General features: G+C 31.9%; 1 protein-coding gene and 1 non-coding gene across 2 annotated transcripts; one reads left to right on the top strand and one right to left on the bottom strand.

Moving 5' to 3' along the window:
- The first annotated feature begins 427 nt into the window (after window positions 1-427).
- Window positions 428-499, top strand: TRNAK-UUU (transfer RNA lysine (anticodon UUU)). Its single transcript has one exon. It is a non-coding gene; the product is annotated as a tRNA-Lys (tRNA).
- A 1368-nt stretch (window positions 500-1867) lies between these two features.
- LOC148563215 (3-hydroxy-3-methylglutaryl-coenzyme A reductase 1-like) lies at window positions 1868-7383 on the bottom strand. Its single transcript, XM_088488566.1, has 4 exons — window positions 6119-7383; window positions 5632-5813; window positions 5176-5522; window positions 1868-2965 (listed from the first exon to the last, which is right to left on the bottom strand). Exons 1-4 carry the CDS (start codon window positions 7102-7104, stop codon window positions 2723-2725), a joined length of 1758 nt encoding a protein of 585 aa, XP_088344692.1. The 5' UTR covers window positions 7105-7383; the 3' UTR covers window positions 1868-2722.
- Between the last annotated feature and the right edge of the window lie 17432 nt (window positions 7384-24815).

The raw sequence follows: 24815 nt of genomic DNA, 5'->3' as shown, positions 1-24815 counted from the left end.
GAAACAGAACAATGCACACTCCGAAGACGAATTCATAGTAAAAGGAACATTGATTTTTTTATCATCGCAAGTACATGGCTTGTATCCTCAATTTATGCAGATAAGCACCCTAGTACTTCAATTAAATGAGAGTGCAACATTTATTAAAGTAGGTTCACTTTGGGAGCACAACAGTGGTTAAAAATTTAATTTATAGTCTACATTATCACATTTCCCATACAATGTACTAATTCAACCATTATCTTATTTTATTTTACAACCATTTCATTACAATACATGTGGATGAGAAAAGTTAGAATTCAAAGGTGTTACACTTCCTAGGACATTTTTTTTTTTAGTATTTCTACATGAATTGTCTACACTGTGAGCCAACGAACCAAGCACAAAATTTACTAATTATAAATAGATTGCATATGATAACCAATAAGCCGTCTTAGCTCAGCGGTAGAGCGCGTGGCTTTTAACCACGTGGTCGTGGGTTCGATCCCCACAGACGGCGTTTTTTCTCCGGCATTTCAAACTAATAGAGTAATAGCTATGATCTATTAATACTTAATAGTTAAATACATACAAAAGGTTTACCTTAATTGTATTGTCACCACTTTTTCTTCATTAATAAATTTCAGTTTCTTAATTTTATTTGATCATGTATTACTTTGAAATTAAATATCAATTATTTTCCTTATAATTGGACACTATCAAGATTGGGCCCTACCAATAAAATTTATGAAAAATAATACTATTAGAAATATAATTATTTATGTGTTTATGTTTAATAATTTAGTCTTTAAAAAAAGTAATTTATAAACATAATATTAGAATTTTTATAAAAACAAAATCTAAAGTTGGAAACTCAAGCTCTTACGACAAACATTACTACATCACAATTCTTATACTGATCTCAAACTTGTAATCAATGAAACAAACAAAACAATGGTAGATCAAACCATGATTGTTACGTTTCTTACTTCATTTTCCCTAATTCCTAATCATGGTGCTGTTCAATGAAACATACTTTTTATGCCAAAAACGCAAATGATAATTGATAAAGCCTTCACGTGATATGATGTTGATACATGTGCCAATTTCGCCCTCTAGATCTCTAATTCTCTACCATGCTCTCAGAATAGCCACAATATATATATCAAATCATATTGAAATTTAATTGTTTAAATTAATATATTGTAACATTCTCCTAAAACTAAAAAGTAGTCAACGGGTGCCAATGAGTAATAGCTCAAATGACATAGTCTCTCCATACTCAATTAAGAAGTTGCAAGTTCGAATTTCCTATCTTTGGTAAAAAAAAAAAAATAATCAACGGGTCAAACTTTTGTTCGGCAGCCCAATACAGCGATTGGATCGTAATTACGACTAAATGCTAGTTTGAGACTTCTCCAACATAACAAAAAAAACTTGTACACAACTAAGAGTTAGAACCACCAGCCGAAGAGCCTTGGCTCAGTGGCATTTCACCCCCTCCCCATTACTAAAGGTCTAGAGTTCAAACTCTAGAGGATGCATTTGTGGAAAAAATATGATAAATATGTGAGGAGTGTGTGGGTGTGTTGTGTACCTAGGATTGGGGGTTGTCCAATCCATTGGGGTACCTAGGATTGGGGGTTGTCCAATCCACTGACCAAAAAAAAAAAAAAAAAAAAAAAGAACCACCACATTTCTTTAATTGAGTAAATGAGTTGAATATTAATAAAAACGAATTTTAAAGGGCATTATTAGATTTTTTTTTTTGGGAGGGGGGAGAGATAAAAAAAGTGTAAAATTTTCTTAGGAGTTAAGAGTTAAAACCTTACTTTGTAAATTAAACAGATAAGCTAACTTGCAAAAACTATCAAGGAGCATGCATAACTTAATTGAATGTCATATATTTATTAAATCATCCGCCACTTGGGATGTTTATCTTCTCCCTAAAATTACAAACTAACATAATGGGGGGAGATTACAAGCACAAGAGACAAGCATTAATAAATAGCATTAGATGACGAACACTAATGACACACAACACAGATCATTATAATTTAAAAAAAAAATAAAAAGAAAAAAGAATAAAACTAAATTTGATTCTCAAGTCTTTTATGTACAAACTTCAGAAAAGAAAAAATGTTCATGACACTCATCACATTCACATGGACTTGAGATATATAAGTAATTCTAATTTGCAGGCTGTCTTCACTGTTTGTTTCTTCCTAACAAAAACACACACACATGCCTCTCTGGGGTCCCATTTTTTGTTTGTTTTTTTTTATTATTCTACAAAAGATGCCATTGCCAACCATGGACCTTTTATTCTCACACCCCCCACCACCATTACAAAATTGTCTCTGTGATTTGTGATCCTCACTCACACATGTACTGGTTTGGCATATCTTTCTTTTTCTTAATATTTTTAAGGATAAAGCTTAAATTTTATCTTGAATATTGCAAGCATAATTCAAATTCAATTGATTTAATTTAATCTCTAATACTACACTTTATGATTTAATCTAATCTCTTATTGAGATTACAGTAGGACTAAATTAAATCACAAAATATAGTACCAACAATTGAATAGCACTTACAACTTCACAGACAAAATTAAACCTTCATTTTTTTTTTTACATTATTAATTGATTGATGATACAAGTTTTTTAATTTAACTAGATGTTACACCCCATTTCTTTTTATGATTAAATTGAGAAGGCATGGTGAAGTGAGCTAGTTAGGCTTATGAGACCATCTTGGAAACATCCCTGCTAGATCTGTTGTATTTCATGTGACTCTTGACCAGTTGACCAGCTGCAATTGCAGACATGAGAGAGAGCTCACCTGCTAGAACTGCACCTGCTACTATTGTGGCCAATTGCTTTGCGTTTCCACCTGGACTCTCTTTGCATGCACCCTTCACTCCAAGTAGGTTAAGGCATGCAGATTGAGATGACAGTTGTGTTCCCCCTCCAACTGTTCCCACCTGCATCATTTATTCTCTTAATTTTTAAATAATAAAAATATTCAAATATGTTTAATATCTTAAAAAGGTTAAAAATAAAGTAAGTGTTTGTTCTAGTCATTCAAATTATGACCATAATTTAATTGGTATTTAAGAAATAAAAAGCTAAACTAAAAATTTGTACTCAACAAAAATTGAGAAGATAATTAGAAAGATGATTTAGGATAATGAATCAGTTCTCTAAAGATAATTATATACGAAATCAAATTATGAGAAAAGATCATATCATTAACATCTCCATCATCAACAGATCAGAACATTGATATGAGAAGCAACATTTAGGTAGTTGGAAATTGAAATAGTGGTTGTAACTAAGAACTGGGGACAGGACGGAAGACTTGTTGATATTTAAGGAGTTTATCTAACATGCTAATTTATTAGTATGCTTGACTTCATTTAGCCTCATCCTAAATCACTTAATTTGATAAGTATAGGTCTCAACTTAAAGTTAATGTTATGTCATTTCCACTTTATGTTTGATTAAGATTTTAGTTGATTTAGTCTTACTATAAAGTACATAGTTTTATAAACATAAACTTTCTCCGTTTTGGTTAAGAAATTTTAATTTAATAACTAGATCCAACCACATCATATAGAAAGAAACTACATGATAACATGAAATGGAGTTCAAAAAAGAGTAATTAGTTTATACCTTATTGTTTATATTCTAAATCCCTTGAGTTATTTTACTCCTTTACAAAATTATCTACCAGAACAACAAAGTTTTTATTTTCAGTTATTTAACTGTAGTCCACTCCAATCTAAACTATATTAATCCAGACACCGGTTTGGTTTGAGTTCATTCCTTAGGAAAAGGACTGCCTGGAACACTAATTTGTTCTGTGTACATGTGATGAAAAAACATGTTTTGTAAAGTGAGAAGTATTGTCTGTACCCAACTATCAAGAAGTGTCTTGTATGTTTCTTACACCTTTTATTATCAAAGAAAATAAATAACAATACATAATAATATTAAGAGTTTTTTTATGGTAATACCACATGGCCAAGTTATTTTCGTAATCATATTTAACTAAATTGATCTAATAATTTATTTGTACAATAAAATTCAGCTGAAGAAGAGAGACATAAAAATAAGAAAAAAAAATTAGTTAAACTTAAGTTACAAAAATAATTTATTAAAAATGTAATTTTTTTTTTGTAATTCAAGCCTCGGGCTATCGCAAAGTTTGGAAAAAGGCTGCATTTAATACAACTTAAATCCATAATTTTGAGATCACAGAGACAATAAAACTGTTACTCTACAATTCTTAGTCTCAAATATTAATTAAACAATGAATATTAATACTTCTATTTTGATAATATTACTTTTTCTTGATAAATTTTTTTTATATATATAAAATGGTATTATAAAAAATAAGAGTAAAATTGTATCTTTTCTATTAATTATATACTAAAAGGTAAAAGTTTATGAGATAATTGATAAATAGTGCAAGCACAGAATCTCTTATTTGATGATATCATGTGTCTATGAGGGACAAGTGTGGACCAACCACTTTCCTGTTACCTTGAACACGTGCCGTTGCCAAACACTGTACAAAACGACATATCTAGACTCTACTACTTACTTGGTTAGTCCCCACACCCTCACATCTACCACAACCCAAATCAAGAATGAAGAATCTACCATATACATTTTCTTTTGACTTGTAGATTTAGATTATTAAAAAGATAACTAATTTGTCTAGCCCTCGAATTAGTTGTCTAGACAGAAATGCCATATCATGTAATGTGGTATTATATTAGTATGATTATATATGTTTTAAAAAGTATTGTTAAAATGAAAGTAATATTTTTTTATTGTTAAATAATGTTTTTGAAAAAGTGTTGCTAAAAAAACTGTTACCAAAATATATAAAAAAGTAAGACTTTAATTTTAATAATATTTGTATAAGCACTGGAATATAGACATATTAGAATTCACCGTTATATTATACCAAAGACTTATTAGTTAGATTAATAAACTAAGATTTGGGGGAAAAAAGTCAAAAACTCGAGCTAAAAAAAAAATCTTGATTTAACACTTAACCAATTTGAAATAGGTTACAAGATATGGCGTTATTAAATGAATACTACAAATATTTCTACAATTAGAAGCAAGGACTTAAATTAAGAAGCAACAAAGAGAGTAAGAGCAATAATGAAAGTGTTACCTCAATAGAAGGCATGGTGACAGAGATATGAAGGTCCTTGCCATTGTTGATGGCCTCCATCATGGTGATGCAATGAGAGCTCTCTACATTCTGAGCAGGGTCCTGCCCGGTGGCCAAGTACACGGCGGATACAATATTGCTCGCATGAGCATTGAATCCGCCGAGAGCACCGGCCACCGCGGATCCGGTGAGGTTCTTCAGCATATTCAGCTCAACCAAAGACTCTACACTTGTCTTGAGCACTTTGTTCACCACCTCCTCCTTGATTATCGCCTCACACACCACCGATTTACCCCTCCCTTCGATCCAGTTAACTCCGGCAGCTTTTTTGTCCGAACAATAATTTCCTAACCAACACAAACCGAAACTCTTTTTAGTTATAACTAAAATATTAACGCTTTATTACGTTAAGTAGTTTAGTCAAACATATAAAATTATCTAAATATAAAAGTTCACCTGAAATTCCAATGACTTCCATGTCTGAAAAATCAGTTTGGAGAAAATCAAGAACATTTTGTACACCTTTGGAGACCATGTTCATGCCCATGGCGTCACCGGTGCTGCAACTGAATCTAATGTACAAATTCTTCCCTGCAAGGGCAGGCTTGATCTTCTGTAACCTTGCAAACCTGCTTGACCTGCACGTGTGTTATACGTTAAGCGAGTATGCAGAAACAAACAGCAACAATTCCAATTAATCAACCAAAAAAAATGAAGACATGAAAAACATGCCAGCCTTAATCAGCTCCTAGCAAAACTCGAAAAAACAGGGGACAAATTCCACCAACACACGTCACAAAAGAAAGCCAAGAAAAAATTCAAACTTGTCACGATATTCACTTACCCAAAAGAGCAAAGAACCAATAACATTACAAAAAATCAAAACTTGTGTTGAAGGTGTGAGTGAAAAAAAAGAACTAAAATTATGGAAAATGGAAATTACTTGTTGAAAACGACAGCGAGGGAATCGAAGTTGATTGGGTCTTCAAGGTAGGACTTGAGTTGTGCGGCTCTGACGGCGGTGGCGAACCTGACGACGGGAGCCCTGGTCATGCCATCACGGAGGACGACGGAGGAGGCGCCGCCGGAGATAGATATGGCCTTGCAACCCCTGTTTGTGCTTGCAACCAAACAGCCCTCGGTGGTGGCCATTGGCACCGTGTGCTCAACCCCATCGAGCAACAATGGACCCGCAACACCCACCGGAATCTGAACAAACCCTATCGGCATCTCGCAGCACTGTCCCAAGATCGAATCATAATCGAAACCCTCCACCGGAAGACCCTCCAGGGACCTTCCGGTGACTCTCTCCACCGCCGCGCGCCGTATTACCGCCGCACGCCGGCAGTCACCGAGTCTGGACTCCAGAGAGTACGACGGAACCTCGCCGGACACCACCTGCTGTACGAGCTCCTCGTCGTCGGAAGAGAGAGGAGGAATCTGAGGCGGAACGTGAAGTGGAAGCTGAGGTTTCTGCGATGGCGGAGCAGGAGAAATAGCGGCGACGGCGGAGCAGTCGATTATTCCGGCGGGACAGGGGCCGGGGTTTCTTGCGTCGTCTTTAATGATTTCTTCTTCTTCTGCTTCGTCATCGGAGGAAGGTCGTGAGGAAGCTGCAATAATGGGTTGGACAAGGCCAATGCCGAAGAATCCAAGGAGGTAGATGAGGGAAGCGATTAAGGAGAGGAACGCTGCCATCTCCGAGAGCGTGACCACGTGGAGAGGGGTCGAGTTTCGGATCTTCTCGCGCCACCGGTGGAGGAGGAAGTATGCCACCGAGAAGAACACCCCGAAGAAGACGCCGTTTGTTACGTACAGAGGAACCACCGTGGACACCAGCTGAGGTGCTGGGGGAGGTGGCGGGATGTTCTTCTTTTTCAAAGGTTCGCCGGCGGGGGCCGAAGAGTGGTGTCGCCGGCGAACGTCCATTTTATCTTTTTTTTTTTCTTTTTTTTTTTGGTAATAAGAGAGAGAATGAAAATGGGAAGAGAAAAAAATTGAGAGAGAAAAATGAGAATGGAATGAGGAGGTTTAGAAGGTTTTATAGAAAGAAGGAGAGATTGTAAAAAAATGGCGAGTGGGAACACAACACAACAGAGATTGGCGCGCGGGACAAACGGGGAGAGAGAGATTCAGAGAAAGAGAGAGAGAGATTAATGTTAATCAATGTGAGGGATTCTATTATTTACTTAAACTAGACAAAAAAAATTAGTAATCACATTTGTTATTTATAAAAAAATATACATTTAAAATCATTTAAATGAAACATGTATTTATATGTAGGTATTAAATTTAGAAATATTATAGTGAAAAGTTAAAAAAAATTAAAGTTATTTATTCTATAAATAATAAATATTTTAGAATATTTTTTAATAAATTAATATTTTGTTTTAAATTGTTTGATTAATTTTGATAAGTATAAAATATTTTACACAATTATATAATGATATTTATCTTTTTGAATGACCATCTATGTTATCAATATAAATAGTAGTTAATCTTTAGATTTCTTAATTATATTATCAGTCTCTATAATTTAACTAATTTTTTATTAGGTTCTTATGTTTTTTTTTTAATTGGATTTCTATATCTTATAACTAAATTTCTACTGTGATAAAAATATTAAAATTAACGAAATATTCTATTAAACAAAACGAAATATTCAATCAAGTGTTAAACATATTCATTTTGTTTAATAAAATATTCTATTAATTTCAATGATTTTATCACAGAGACTTAATTACAAAATCTGATATGGTATAAGAATTCAATTAAAAAAAATATAAAAACCTAAATAAAAATTCGATAAAATTATAAAAATAATTATAAAAACTGACAAAATAATTAAATTTATTTTTATGATGTGTCATTATGTGATTAAATACAAATATAAAACTATTTTACATATATTAAAATTAAATTCTTATTTTATAATAATAAATGATATAAAAGAAGAATCATTTTTTATAGCATATATCTAAAATAAAAAAATAATAGAGAATCAATATTTTAATATAAATTTTGCTAACTTGTATCCTAATAACATATGTTAAATATATTTTTAAAAAAATTATAAAAATTATTATAAAAATAACATTTTTTAAGTTTTCAATATATTGAATATCTTAAAAACGTAAACAAAATTTTATTATTATAATTTTAAAATATGTCCTTAAAACACACTTTAGTCAAATCTTTTTATATTTATTTTGTAATTTTTTATTTAAAATATGAATCTTTTAATATCTGTGTGTAAAAGTTAGAGTTAATGTTAGTAATGTTTATTTGTCTGGTCAGTTGGCATTGCCGGGGTCTGTATTTTCCCCACGCGTACGGCGTGCACTTCTTCTCACCTCTTTTTTTTATCATCTTATTTAAAAAAAAATGGTATTGTAATTTTTAAGTTTAATATTAATACTATTTTTATAATTTTTTAAATTGTTCTCTATTTTTATTATTTTATTTTTCATAATGATAATTTTTTATTAAGAAATTGAAAATAATATATATATATATATGATATTATTAATTAATAAATGACAATATTTACTTTTCTTATTCTAATTAAATTTTAGAGTAAAGGATATTTGTTTTGTCTTTGAAATTTAATAAAAGTTTTAAAAATACTCTTAAATTTTATCCCAAAAACTTTTGATTTCATCAAATATATCCCTAATAGTTAAATTTTTAAAAATTTTAAGACTAATCCAACAAAAATACATAAAAATTATATTTGATTTACTTGTATTGAATGATGTTTTTATGAAATTATTGTTGAATTAATTCTAAATTTTTTAAAAACTTAGTGGCCAGAAATATATTTGATACAAATAAAAAATTTCTAGAATAAAATTAAAACAAAATAAAATTTAAAAATACTTTTTAAATTTTTACCAAATTTTAAAAATAAAAAATATATTTTATCCTAAATTTTAATATAAAAGTATCAATTATCATTGACTCTACTCACAAACAAATATATAACACCAGCGTTAATATATGATTTTAAAACTTTTATTATTTTTCGGTGTAAAGAAATAGGTGTGTGCTCGTTTTTGTTTTACTAATATAACTTTCTTAATTTTAGCTTTTACCACCTCTTATTTAGTCCTACGACGCAAATCAAACACCTATTTTTGTAGCAACCTTTGATATATATTTATAGGTTCCTCAGTTTGATGGTAAAATCAAGTTTGATTTCTGAGTGTGTTAAGGGTTTATTATTTGGTTTATTAAAAAATTGATGAGGATTTAGTTGAGATTTAATTGGAGAGTTTTGTAAAAGGAAAAATATTTTCAAGAGTTTGATTAGTAGACGGTGGAAATTCAGGTGCAGTCGATTTCACGTGAAGTTGATACTTGAGAGTCGTTAGATAATTTGACTGATTTGACTAAATTTTCATCTGACGGCTCTCAGATATCAACTTTACGTGAAGTCGACTTCACTTAAGTTTTCACTTTAGTAAAGGTGGAATCTCAGGTGCAGTCAACTTCACGTGAAGTTAATACTTGAGAGTTGTTAGATAATTTGACTAATTTGACTAAATTTCTTTCTAACAAACTCTTAGATATCAACTTCAGGTAAAGTCGACTTTTGTTGAAGATTAATATACCGACAGCCTTAACATGGATAATTTATCTCCATAATTAAAAATTAATTTTAATTGTTTAATATTTACCTAAAGCGTTGGAGGTAGGCATCAGAGTGGTCCCTGAAGTTGTCCTCGAGGATCAAAGTAATCCCTGAAGTTAAAAATTTGTCTGGATCGTCCCTGAAGTTGATCTCCGGTACTCATAGTGGTCCTTCCGGTGATTTTCGTCCACCTGGCGCAACCGGAAAGCTGAGGTGGCGTCGTTGGTGACACGTTAGCAGCCCAACGGCTAGCTGACGTGGCCTATTAAACGTTTTGGAGTCAATTTGGTCCCTAATTTAAGTTTAAAAACCCTAACCCCCCAAATTGACTCTGTTCTCCTTTCTTCTCCGTCGCACACGCTTTTCTCGTCTTCTCTCCGATCCTCTACATCGCACCAGAGGTGAGTCTTCAGTGTTGTCTTCATCATCGAACACCAGTGTTGATGGCTAGCGCAAGCAACGCAGCTGGGAGCTCCAACAACCCAAGATCATTTGGAAGCATCATGAGGAGGATGAATAGAAACAGAGATGCACGTCTGCCAAAATGGTGTGCATGCGGGGCGAGGCCAGTGCTGCGATGGTCAGCAACGGATTCGAATCCAGGGAGACCATTCGTGGGTTGCCCAAACTACAATGTAAGTACTTGATGCTGTTCCTTGTGGTAAATCTAGAGGTTGGTTGATTCACTTTCCTGGGTTTATACTGCAGGAAAGAGGTGGTGTGGGTTGTTTCTTTGGGTGGACAAAATTCTGGAAGAAGATGCGGTGACATGTGATGGTAGAACAAGCTCCTCAAACGACAACGAAGAATGGAAGATGAAGATTGCTTGGAAACTTGGAAGACTAGAGTCTGAAGTTAGAGTTCTTAAAATGGGGGGGATTTTCTTGTTTACATGTGTGCTGCTGCTGCTGGTTACAGTTGTTGTGCTTGTCTTAAGATTGGATAGGCAGCAGAGTCAATTGTATTTAGCCAAAAACTAAGTGAAATGTGATATGCATATGTTGTTCTGTTCATGTAATTTCACTTGTCATTTTGGTTGAAAGGAATGCAGATTAAACTGTTTTACATGACTGTCCAAGAGTAATTTGGAATTTGAATAAAGTAGAGGTTATATGTATAAATAACTGTTCTTGCAGGACTAATGGAATCCTCTAATCAATGAGGCCATAATAATCCATAATCATATATTAATGCAGTAAACATATACAAAATAGGCAAGGAAGAGCCAGGGCAATATTGTGCAAGTATGTCAGCAGTTCTCAACATATTGAGAACACAAGTTTTGAACAAAAAAGATCCCCAACACTTGGGTTCTAAATGCAGAAAGTACACTGCTTCATCAAAAAAGTTAAACAAAATAATGTTCTCCTAAACATAATAAACCTAGTCTTCATTTTTTGTTTCTTGGTGGTCTGAATCCAGAATTCGGAACAAACTTCATGAAGTTAAAAAGTCTTGTTACGGTCCCTTGTGATGCACCTTGCATAGGATGAGCCGGAGGAAGAGTTGTGGGTTGAGTGGTTGCTGGTGGGGTGGCAGCAGGTGGAGTGGTTGCTGCTTGGAAGCTGCTTCCTGGAGTTGCCTTTTCTTGTTTGGATGACTTCCTTTTGGGAGGCAGTTTTGGTGGCCTCACAAGAGGAGGCAAGACCTATTAGTGAAGACATGTATAATAGTTACTAAAAGTGGAGAAGAATATGCACATAATAAGATTGAATGTGATATAATTTTGTAACCTCTTGAGAGTCATCGGTTTGTGACAATGGTGGTTGACTGGCTTCAAGTTGAATTTCGGTGGGGGCTTCTGGGACAACGCTGGCTTCACCACCATTAGCAGCTGGAGGTTGGACAGCAGCAGCCTCTGCAGCAGCAGCCTTAGCAGCAGCAGCAGCCACCTCATCAGCAGCTCTCTTTCCGCAGTTTCTCTTGGTGTGTCCCGATTCACCACAATAACGACAATGACCTTTTTGATAGATTCTTTTCATCTTCTTTCTCTCCTTTTTACCCCCACTTGGCTCCTCATCTGCATCCTTTCTTCTTTTTTTCGTTAGTGGACCTGGTTTCTTTTTGAATTTAGGTGCTTGTGGTCTGTTATGTGGTGACTTTTCCCATAGGGCTTGACCTGGAATTGGATTGATATGGAAGGCATATGTGTTATTATATGCCTCCATTGTCAACCACTGGTGACAAAACTCCTCTGGTCTTCTACCAACCCTTGCCAATGCAGCACAAGCATGCACACACGGCATACCTAAATAACATTATCATAAGTCCAAAGATTAGTAACTATTAAGCCAACAGTCAAGAAAAAAAAATAACAAAGGAAGAAACTAGTAAAAGTATCTCACCACTCAATTGCCAAAAACCACATGTGCAGAGCCTCTTTCCCAGATCAACAACCATGTTAGTCGGCCACCCGTGAACCTCGAATTTCTCGTACTCAGAATCACCAGACCACATCGGGACCCAACTCTTTGACTCCTTCCTTATTTTTTCCAATCTGCTGCGCTGTATAGGTGGTAGAATACCAGTGTTGGAATTAAGCTTCACTTTGTTCCTAGCGATTGACCTCATTGCATACAGTCTGACTTCCTCTAACAGTGTAATGATAGGTTTGGCTCTAGCTTCTTTGATCCTTGAGTTGAAGACTTCACAAGCATTGTTGCAGATATTGTCTATTTTAGGTGCGTTGCTGAAGAAAGCCCGGCTCCAAGAGTCTCTAGGCCACTTGTTTAAATACTCCCAAGCTTCCTTGTTAACCCTCTCAATCTTTTTTATACTCTCTAGGAACCCATCTTGGCTGGTGCACCTTGCACACTCCCATAGCAACCCTCTCAACTGGAGATCTTTCCACTGCTTATTGAAGTTCTTCCATAAGTGCCACACACAGAATCTGTGATGGACACCAGGAAAAACTTCCTTAACAGCATGGATTAGGCCCTGATTTCAAAAAAGAAAACAGTTACATACAAGTTATCGAGCATCAAACTGATCCCTTTAGTTTTATAAGTGACATCAATTTGGTCCCCTAAGTTTTATAAGTGACATCAACTTAGTCCCTTTAGTTTTATAAGTGACATCAATTTAGTCCCTGTTCGTTGCAGTACATATCAGTTCAATATATATATATACCAGTTCACCCAGCAGTAGTCCATCTATTTAGGCAAAGCATTTGTACATTACAGCAAAATTATACAACAACACAGCAGTTCATTACAACACAGCAGTTTAGCAGTTCAGCATATGTAAAACAAAATTATACAACATCACAACAAAAATATGGGCCAAATTATACAAATTATATCAGAGCAGCAGAGCAGCCTATACAAGTTATGTACTCTATGCAATTAGTCATGTTAATATCAGAGCAGCCTATACAAATTATACAACAACAAAATTTAAATAAAAAATGGATAAAACGTACCTTCTGCATATCTGAAATGAAACAGAGCTTGTTTTGCTTATAATCTCCCAAGTCTTGATGAAGTAATTCCAAGAACCACCTCCAGTTTTCAGTATTTTCAATAGGGACAATTGCATATGCAATCACATATATGTGATTGTTTGCATCTTGTCCAATTGCAGACAAGATCTGGCCACCATGCTAGGTCTTCAGAAAAGCTCCATCCAAGCTTATGAGCGGTCTGCAGCCAGCCAAAAATCCCTTCTTACAGGCATCCAAGCAGATGTACATCTTTTCAAATATTGGTTCATCATCAGGGTTGGGCTGAGGGATAACTCCAACTGTGACAGTAGAGCTTGGGTTACTCCTAAGCAGTGTCAGCCCATAATCCCTTACCATCCCATACTGGGCAGCAGCATCACCATACACAACACCCCTAGCATCTCCTAAGGCCCTAGTCAGTGAACACTTGCTTAGTTCCAAGTCACATTTTGTCTTAAAATACTGAGCAGCCTCACAGTGTCTTAAGTTAGGATATTTTCGTAGCTTCTTTACCAATTTTCCCGCCAGCCACTTCCTATTAGCCAACCTATTTTTGGTTTCCCTTGCACAAGTGTGATCATCATTGAACGTCTTGATCTGCCAGTAATTATTCTTAGTGTTGTTAGCAGCATAGACAAGCCATCCACAGTTCTCATCCTTACACACTGCTCTCATCCTTACATTATCATTCTTTTTAAACCAAATCCTCCGACCATCCTGTATACAATATTCACGCACAGCCTCTTTGAACTCCATCTTTGTACTAAATGTCATTCCAACAACAAGCCTAAGCTCCCCAAACCTACCTCCATCTCTGAACACAGGGAAAACCTCATTCGAATCAACCTCCTCCAATTCATCCTCAGAATTTGGAGGAGTCTTCAGTTCTTCTGAGTGCCATGAGTCTCCACCATCAAATTCCTCATAACCTTCATCTTGGGCATCATCATATGCTCCCATGGACCCGAACCTAGGAACTGGTCCAAAAAAATGTGCATCATCCTCAGAGCCTGAGTCAGCACACACGGGACCATCATCCTCAACCATTACATCCCTCTTTTGTTTAGAAGTTTTCTTAGCATTCCTGGTTCTCTCCTTCACATCTGTCTTTTTATTTCCTGCTAATCTCTCCACACCCACATCTTCCTCACTAGACACTAAATCACCATCAGGCCCATATGGTTCATCCTCCTCACAACCATCACTCGCTTCACTATCTGAGGAATCCTCTGAACTAGACAATGCAACATGTTCTGTTTGGGGCTGTTTTCCTTTACCATTACCTCTTACACTAGCTCCACTAGCAGCTGCTCTTGTTAATGGCCTCCTTCCACATGGTTTTGGTGCTGCAGATTTTACATTCCTAGTCCCGCTCCTTGGTACAACAGACTTCTTGCTCTCTTTTGATTTCAACCATAGTTTAGGCATTTCAGTTGGTAGCTACATTTTTTTGGGTGGATTTTTCGGCTTGGTTTTACTGGGTTGAGTCACTGTTTTTGGGGGTGGATTGGGGTTTGGCATAGGACGAGCAGTGGGGTGGTGGTGTATTTTTTTGGCTGATTTACTAACAGTAATTGAAATAGGTGGAAGCTTTGTAGTTGAGTCTGGTTTTTCGATGAGAATAGTGCTGTGAATTGGTGCAGAGGTTGTAGTAGATGCTGCTGTGGTGGGAATTGGCTCTGCATTATCATTGGTGGTGGGGTTTGGGGTGGGATTCAAATCCTGTATCACCAAGACCTCCTTCTCTTTAGATGAAACTGCCTCTGCTTCCTCAATGTAAAGAGGTTCTGAGACTCCATGCTCATAGTAAACATGAACAACCCCCTTGTTCTGCTGACCAAGGTAGCACATCTCCATCAGCTCCTTGTCATTTGTTAGAGCCCTTAGACCATTTTGCAACGGCCTATTAGGAACCAGCCACCATGTTTGAGTGACCTTGTCATATCCAAGATCCTTGTGGTAGTCTCGGACAAAGAAGACGTCCAGTTTGTCTGTATCAAGTCCTGGCAACTCAGAGACATCTCCACCATTGTAAGTCACACCTCCATCATCAGTGATGAATGATCCTCCATGGTGAAATAGGATGGTAAGCAATTCATCACCCATCTGCAAGGAAATTTTTTTTTATCTCATATCAGCCTCCCTAAACTTCAACCACATTACCAACTTACTACCTCCATAACTAAAACTACAACAGCAGTAAACCCTTGGACAAAAAAAAAGTTTCCATCTTAACAAAAACTCCCTTACTTAGCCTAGCCACTAAGAAACCTCCTCCCGATCAAACCCTAGCCAATACCTCAAAACACAAGCATGCATTCCTAGACAAAACACTCCAAGAAAACGTTTTTTCCCCTTCTGAAGAATAGATTAACAACAAAATTCAAAAAACAGAGCTTCACCACACATTTAAATTTTTTTGGCGTACCTTTATCAGAGAAACCCGTCTTCACAACTCCCTGCCTGATGCAGATGATGAAGGCGATCCTCTGGAGCTTACGTTCTCCACCCAAATACTCTCTGGTGAAGGCAACAACACTGGCGCCAGTGAGGAGGGTAACGGAGAAGAAGAGAGCTCTGCTTTGTGTTATGTTTGTGTGTTTGAGTGTGGGAGACGAGACGTTAGTGAAACGTTGAGGGTGGAATTTTTTTCCGCATAAAACGACGACGTTTTATGTCTTTTTGGCGCCACCCATCAAACGACGTCGTTTTGGCGTGCTAACGTGTCACCAACGACGCCACCTCAGCTTTCCGGTTGCGCCAGGTGGACGAAAATCACCGGAAGGACCACTATGAATACCGGAGATCAACTTCAGGGACGATCCAGACAAATTTTTAACTTTAGGGATTACTTTGATCCTCGAGGACAACTTCAGGGACCACTCTGATGCCTACCTCAAAGCGTTGTTAATTTATGTTACGTGTCAATCCATGCCAATATAGTGTCACCGTTTGGCGAACCTCAAAATAAAATTTATTTTAGCGACTAGTTTCATCGTTACTAATTTTTTTTACTTCGAACAAACTGTCAGTAAAAATTTACGCCATTGATCAGAGGTAGAATTAGACATCTTTTAATGGGGCAAAAATTTTTTATAAGCCACAAAATTGATGCTTGATAATTTTAGAAAATATTTTAAAATATGTTTAATTATTTTATAACAATAAAAGTGATATTTGTTATTGATTACATTTTAAATTATTTTGATGCATGTCATGAATATTATTCTTATCATGCGGTTGAAAAATGTTTATATAAAAGATAGTATATTGCTCAAATTTAATATAAGCGCTTTTTGTATATCATTATACCCATCATTTTTTTACTTTAGAATCTTATATTTGTTTAATAAATATAAGGATAAGGTTGTTTTAAGAAAATATATATAGATAAATTTAATGCGTGTAAGATTACATTTAAAGTTATCACTAAATATGGGATAAACTATAAAAAATATATTCGAATTATTTTGTCATTAAAAAATATTTTTAAATCTTACTATGAACAAAAAATACCTTTAAATTGTTTAAAAATATAATAAAAATATACAACCATGAATGAAGACGTTCTATATTAACTGAAAAAAACGATGGGGTAAATAGAACTTTTTATATGGCAAATGAGATTTTAACAAGTTATATTAAGTCTTACTTTAGTCTCTAAAATTGGCAAGTTACATCGATTTAGTCTCTTACTTTTTAATTGCTACAGTTTGGTCTTTTATATTAAAAAAAAATGTATCAATATAATCCTTTGTGTATTTTCCGTCATCGAAATTCAGTATCGTTAGTGATGTGGCTCAACTCTTATCATGTTGAATATATAAAACGACGTCGTACACGTTTTGGCGCTAAAAGACATCATTTGAAGATTTTAACAAAACTAAAATATTACACCCTTATCTTTTGATCACTTCGTTTTCTCCTTTTTCATTGAGCTTCAAAAAATAAATAAATAAATAACTCTTCCATGAGTAAAAAACTTTGAAGGTTGCTGAAAGAAAAAATGTTTATAATCACCTTTTGGTTTTTACAAAGTGTGTATTAGCCTCGTAGAGGTTAAAAAGAAATTTAAGAATTTAATATTTTGAGTTTGAGAATATTTTTGTCAATAATAAAATTTAAAAGCATTTTTATCAGCATCAAAATAATTTAAATGTATTTTTGATTATTTATCTCTAATTATGATTTGTTATTATTTTAAAAATTTAATTAAACATAAATAAATTATAAAATTATCTTTTTAGAAAAGGAGACGAAAATATAAAATTAAGGTGAGGTCAAAATATAAATAAATAAAACTTTGTTAACTTTGGGGGGATCACTGCTGCCTTTAGCTCCATTATTGGTTTTTGGCCGTTTGACTTGTGAGTTAATTAATGCTTGATTTCTAGGTTTATTGGGTTCACAAGAAATTTAGTTGGAATTTTGTTTGAAATTTGACTTGAAAGATATTTGAGAAGTGCATGGAGTTGGTGTATAAACATAGGAATGAGATTATTTTTGAAGACACTTGTTATCTTGTGTTTTAAGAGTAAATGTTAATAATATTATCAAAAAATATTTTATTAAACGTTATTAAAATTATAACTTTTTATATTTGTAATATATTAAATATATCAAAAAATTTAAAATATATTTTTTAGAGTATAAAATAATTAAAAAATTTTGTTAATTTGTGTCTTAAGAGTATAGATTAAATATATCATAAAAAATATTTTATAAAAAATATTTTTATTATATTTTTAATATATTAAATACATTAAAAATATTAAAAAAATTATTATTATATTTTAAAATGTGCCCTTAGAACACAAATAATACTATTCTAACGAGTCATACATATTTAATACGAGTGTTAAAAAGTTGAAAAAGGATACATCCGTACATGTATCAAAATTGTAAAAAATATGAGAAAAACTCAAAATAGTGTCTGACAATTATTTCGAAAGACAACGAGACCCTTGAAAAAAAAATTTAATTTAGCCTCTGACAATTATCTCGAAAGGACAACGAGGTCTCTGTGCCAAAAAATTAATGTTATTTTTTTGACACAGGGACTAATCAATCCCAAAAAAAATATCAGGAGCCGGATTGAGTATTTTTTTTTTAGGTCTCGTTGTCCTTTCGAGGTAATTGTCAGGGACGGATGGGGTATTCACTCAAAAAATATTGGTGAATTGAATCTGTACGAGTGTTGTCAAAATGTTGTTTACAAGTATATCAAAATTGCAAAAATGTGATGAATTGAATATGAATATTCTCACCAAAGAGTCAAAGACTAAGCATGGTCTTCCACTTTCGACACCCATAATCAATATGGTGGATGGTCGAATTGAATGAAATAGTATAATGATATGTGAAGAGGTTTTATTGTTTATTCTCTTTATTAACAATTTATTTTGAATTTATTTTTTATAAAAACCAATCAGTTCATTTAAGGAAAAAGTGCTTATTTATTATTTCGTTCGTTCATTCATTGATTCTCAGTTAATATATTTTCAGTTTTTAAATAAATAATTATACTATATGTATAAAAAAATTAATTATCATGTGTATAAAAATACGTATTTATTTAGAACAAATTGATCTTTTAATTTATGTCTAAATCATTCATGTTAATTATTAAAAAAAATATCTTAATGCAAAAACATATCTAAATTCATGAATGTAATTCAAGAGTTAGTAATCCTCCATAATAACTTGTAATTATTTCATTTTGACTTATAGTATGTAGTACGTATTTTTATATTCTTCTCAACCAAAAACTTTGATATTTCTGGTGGGAGTTGAGTAGTAATAATTCACACATGATGAGAATGGTTACAACTGAAAAAGGGGTTTTAATACATTAAGTACCGAAATCTTATAATTATTATTTATGGACTTTGTTAGGTAGATAATGATTTTTGTGAACAATATAAATAATAGGCTCTAAAATTGACTCAATAAAATAAAAACATACTACGCCTTCAAATTACCCATTTAAATCTTAACTTTTCCATTATTAATAGAGTTAACTATTAGTTTGGTATCCGAAAGATTTAAGCGCTGACAAGAAAATCTTTAAAAAATATTATCGACAAAACAATCTCCAAATATTTTAAAATATGACAAAAATAATCAATAAATATAATATTTTTATGAGTGACAAAAATTTTTTATATTTAGATAGATTATTCATCTAATTTCTAAAATTTTTTTAGAATATATATTTAATACCTAAGGAGAGGTTTCCTTTCCTCGACTTAATAGGTTAGAGCGTCATTTCATTTATATGTATAATTATTTTTTTTACAAAGATGTTAAGTATTCTCTTTTTCGATTTTGAAGTCAAAGTCCTTAGGGCATGTAATGTTGCCCTTTCTCAATTCTCATTTCTCAATAATTTGATTGACTAATTAGTCGACATGAAGAGAACTCCGAATAAACTTAAAAGAAGATTAAGATGAATTAGAAAAATAGTAAAATATGGTTTAAGCTTAAGTATTGATATTATATTATAAAATTATTTAAAAAAAATTAAGTTGATAAAAAAAATACGTAAATAATTATATCTCTAATATGTCTTCTTAAATTAAGAGTCTCTTTGGTGATTCACTTTAATTTTTGCATATTTTTTTTAATTTATCTTATGTTAATTTCTTTTAGAGTCTAATAAAAATTGAATTTTAAATTTTTTGATAATAAAAATTCTGATATCATATTATCAAATTATTTTTTCTAAAAATTTAAGCTAATAAAAAGAGATATATAAATAGTTATTGCTATCTATAAATTATAATGAATATCTAATGCAATGAAATATATATAATACAAGATATTATTTAATAATGTTATGTAAATATAAATATAATATGTTAAATTTATCGCATAATTATTAGACATAATTATATTATAAAAAAAAATTTAAGTGTATCAAATATACTGTTATTTTAATAATTTTAACCGTTGATTTTAATAATAAAAAATATATATAATATATATTAATTAAAATAACGATTTAAATTATTAGAATATCAATATTCTATACACATTTAAAAACTTTTTTATATATTATAAAAAGAGTTTTAAGTGTACTAGGAATATCAGTATTTCAATTATTTTAACTGTTGATCTGAATTATAAAAAATATATATAATATATATTAATTAAAATCAACAGTTAAAATAACTAGAACATCGCTATTTCTCGGTATACTTAAAATTTTTTTAATATTATATTATATAAGATAGAATGAATATTTCAACAATGACGATCAGCTAAAAAGTTCGCGCATTCTAGCTAGCAATAATCATCGCTGCCAATATTGTCGTCATAGAAAGAATTCAGAATTGTGTGTTAATAGTGTTATGATTTATGAAACTAAAATATAACTATTATTTTATTACCCATTAAAATATTGTTCTTGTTACCGTTGCATTTATCATATGGCTATTTTCTCTGTGTCCTTCTATGGAAGCTGCCAATGCCATGCACGTTTATTTCAACGTATCAACATTTCTTATTCGAGAACATATATATATTATCATTTTTATTTTAATATTTGTATATAAAATAATAATAATAATTTATAATATAGTCTTTGAATATTGTCATCATCACACACTATAAGAAATTGAGTCTAAAATTATTCTGACAATGTAACAAAATATGAATGAAAATAATATATATTTTTGTTAAAGCTAAGGCTACATTTATTTGGTTACGAGAAATCAAAACTACAGAATATGCTAACAAAGGCTCTATATATGTTACATAATTTTAATATTAATCAAGTTCCAGTGCCTTAATTGCATTACTTTTGTTTTATTAATATTGTTTAATTAGGAAGCTCGTAGAAAAATTTTTTATAATGAATTAAAAACTCACGATTAACATTTGTTTTTGCAGTAGCTGTGGCTAGCGTGTTGTTTATTATATTATTTAATTTATTTTGTCAAACTATCCCTTCTGTATGACTTGTATTTTCATGATTAGTTTCTCAAACTATAAACATGTAAAACGATTTTCATTGTGTTCTTAATTTAAGATTATACATATACATATGAAATTGTAATAATAAGTTATTAACAATAATGTAGATTATAGACCGCTTTATTGTTTTAGATATTTTTTAATTACGTTGAGGATTTTTTTTTTTTTTTGCTTTTTTCACATAATTTAGTATGATTCTTGAAATCAAATAAAATTAATTGATTCAACTGGATTAATCGAAAACCGATCACGTATTCAGTTTAGTATGATGTTAAAAATCGGTTGTAATGAATCGGAATAGAGGTATAAAGTTTAATTTTACAAAGGAATAAAAGGGCCAAAATTAAAAATTATAGGAGGCCAAACAAGAAATTATCTCCTATATATTTCGATTTTTACTGATTTCATGATTAGTTTGATTTTGGAACATTGTAATTGTAATTTAGGGTTAAGATCAACGAATTATAATTTAAATGACATAATTTTTCTATACTCACTTACAGATTGCGGATTCAAGTGCTTTGAAAAAAAATTAGATCGGAGAAAAAAAATTAGGGTTAAGAGTGACGAGGATGAATATTATGGTAAATAAACAATAATAATGCAACAAACTCATCAGCTCGTGAATAGCGAGGGAAAATATTCTAATGTAAAGTGTTTTGTGGACCACGTGGGGTGGAGAACCTTAAAAAAATAAAAATAAAAAAGATTGAATTCGAACACAATTTATCATACCATCATATCATTTGATTTGCACCAACATAATACATTTTGTATAACACGTGACTAAAATACGATACAAAATAGATATATATCAACCTTTGTTTTTAGAAAATAAGCAACTAAATTATTTTTCAAATAGAACAAATATTTTTATCTTTAACAAATTTTTATTATTTACCTTTTTTTTTCAAAACGAATAATAAGTCACTAACTAGCAACTATGAGTAGAAGCGAAGTCTTCTTAAAATGTAAAATAAATAAATACTAATATTTTCAAAGCTCATAATAACTAACCTAATAAATTAATAATATATATGACTTAGCGCGGAGATTTATAAAGAATTTCACCACTTTTTTGTTTTAAATATAGAATATCAACTGGTAGATAGGATTAAAATTATTTAGATACTTAAAGTATTATTCTCTGCCAAATAATACATGAATGTATCAACTTTTGATTTTTCGTCCAACAAATAAAATCAGGCAATATACATTTTATGTGTAAAAATTTTGAATGTATTTTTTAAACTTTTAGATGTGAATTTTTTTTGTAACCTGATTATTATTAAATCCGTTTTGATGAACGGTTTCGTATAAAGAAAATAAATATTCTCTACATATAAGTTATTATACCATACAAGTCTATATAAGTCTCTTTAATCTAATTCACTTCAAGCGCCACTATCTAACCAATTTTTCAATCAATGCGTGAATATATAACTGTCTTTTTCGAAATGATTTCGTTTCACTTTTCGAATTTTCTCAACGTTTTGGATATACGTTCTCTTCCATCTCTGTGTTCTTTACGTTTCTCTTCGTTCATTCTCTACGTTTTTGAAATCAAGCTCTGAAATCAGTTTTGAACAGTTATCTCATTGTTGAAAATAATGAATTATTCAAGTTCATATTGTCAATTGAACTAGAGCGAAGTGGATTATTATTTTGAATCCAATCAAGTGGTTGATGTATAGTTCGATTCTAGTTAATGTTTTCGTTAATAGTTTATAATTCTATAGGTGAATAATGTTATTTTTGTTTGTGAAAATTGCTGTTCATCGTTGATGGTTTGAATTAAATGTAATGTAGGAGTTCTGCATTAAAGAAAATATTTTTGTGTATTTGCAGAAAATTTTGGTGTAAAACTAAGATATTTATGTGTATTGTTTAAGAATTTTCGGTGTATATGTGCTGATAAGTTCTGCATAATTCAAAACTCTTCTTTTCCCTCTTCCTCATCTTCTACTGCTGCTTCTTCTTCTTTTTCATCATCATCATCATCATCATCATCATCATCATCATCATCATCATCTTCTTCTTCTTCTTCTTCTTCTTCTTCTTCTTCTTCTTCTTCTTTAAGAATTTTCGGTGTATATGTGCTGATAAGTTCTGTATAATTCAAAACTCTTCTTCTCCCTCTTCCTCATCTTCTACTGCTGCTTCTTCTTCTTTTTCATCATCATCATCATCATCGTCGTCATCATCATCATCATCATCATCATCTTTTACATTCTCAAGTTTATTCTTATTTTATTCTCTTAACGAGAATAAAAACAAAAAATCAAATAAAGAAGAAAAAGAAACACATAATATTGCAAAATTACTTGGAAATATTTTTCTGTATTTGCAGTAAATTTCAGTGTAAAACCAATCGATTTAACCGTGGTTCAACAAAAAAAAACTGTATTAGAATAAAATAATAAATAAATTATAAATATACATCCTAAAATATAATTATAATCTGATATAAATCTTAAAAGATCTTCTAAATTCAAAACACTACATGAAATGTCATCAACCAAACCCATATGATCTTATCAAAATACAAACTCAAGGTTTTTTTTTTTAAACAATCTTAAAATATATGTTTCCAAGCACTTTTGTCATCATCATCTTCAACTTTACACTCATCACTCAGTTAAACAACTCACAACCCTAATCTTCTATGATTTCTTTTGAAAAAATAAAATCTTATTCAAGAAGAAAATCATATCTGTAAGTAATTGAGAATATTTGTCAGCCTCAACACTAAGACATAGAACAAGTATACATATAGAGCAATACCAAATAATCCAATTCTTAATTCCATGAATCATAAACAAAAGGGTATCTAAAATATTCACATAATCAAATTCAGCATTAAAAAATATCAAAAACCAAATTCAGCAGCAAGATCATCTTAGAAGCACAACCCAATGCAATTGGAATATCAAACTCAAAACTATCACTCTCCAAATTCATGTGACAAATTCTACCATCCCTCTCTACTTTGTGATTAGTATTACTAATAATATTATTAATAATATTAACATTGCCAACTAATAAATGGATATTGGAGCTTTAAACTCTATTTAACAACAAGTTGTAACATGGCCCAAATAACAAATTAACCAATTTAATTAATATACAACTCCAAATACAGTAAGTAATATGCTTCATACACTCCTCAAAAGCGATCCCGAATCATTTGCAATAATAGTGAATTATGCTTCATAAACAACTCAAATTGTTAAAATCAGAAACATGAAGCACACTATTTAGAATCTACAGAGACATACCAATTTCAAGAAATGCATAATTAGCACAATTTATCAAGCATGGAAAAGCTAAGTTCTCAAAGAAAAATTTTAATTGAACATAAAAACACAGCACAACAGTCATAAGAGCACAACAACGAAGAAGACACAAAACAGTACAGTACATCACGACAGCAGTGAGCAGAGCTAACCAATAATCAATTAATCATTCAATAATCAATATAATTGCTGAACAAAAAGTAAAAACAAAAAGAAGAACAAGCACTAGCAGTGAGCAGAAAAGCCATTGCCTTATTCGATCTGAGCAATTTGGACAGAATGTGAGGGAAAG

The sequence above is a fragment of the Arachis ipaensis genome, chromosome B5 (assembly GCF_059453495.1).
Source record: "Arachis ipaensis isolate K30076 ecotype BB chromosome B5, ASM5945349v1, whole genome shotgun sequence".
In the NCBI taxonomy this organism is placed as follows: Eukaryota; Viridiplantae; Streptophyta; class Magnoliopsida; order Fabales; family Fabaceae; genus Arachis; species Arachis ipaensis.
The sequence above is the reverse complement of the archived record's forward strand: the minus strand, read 5'-3'. Positions and strand labels throughout refer to the sequence as shown.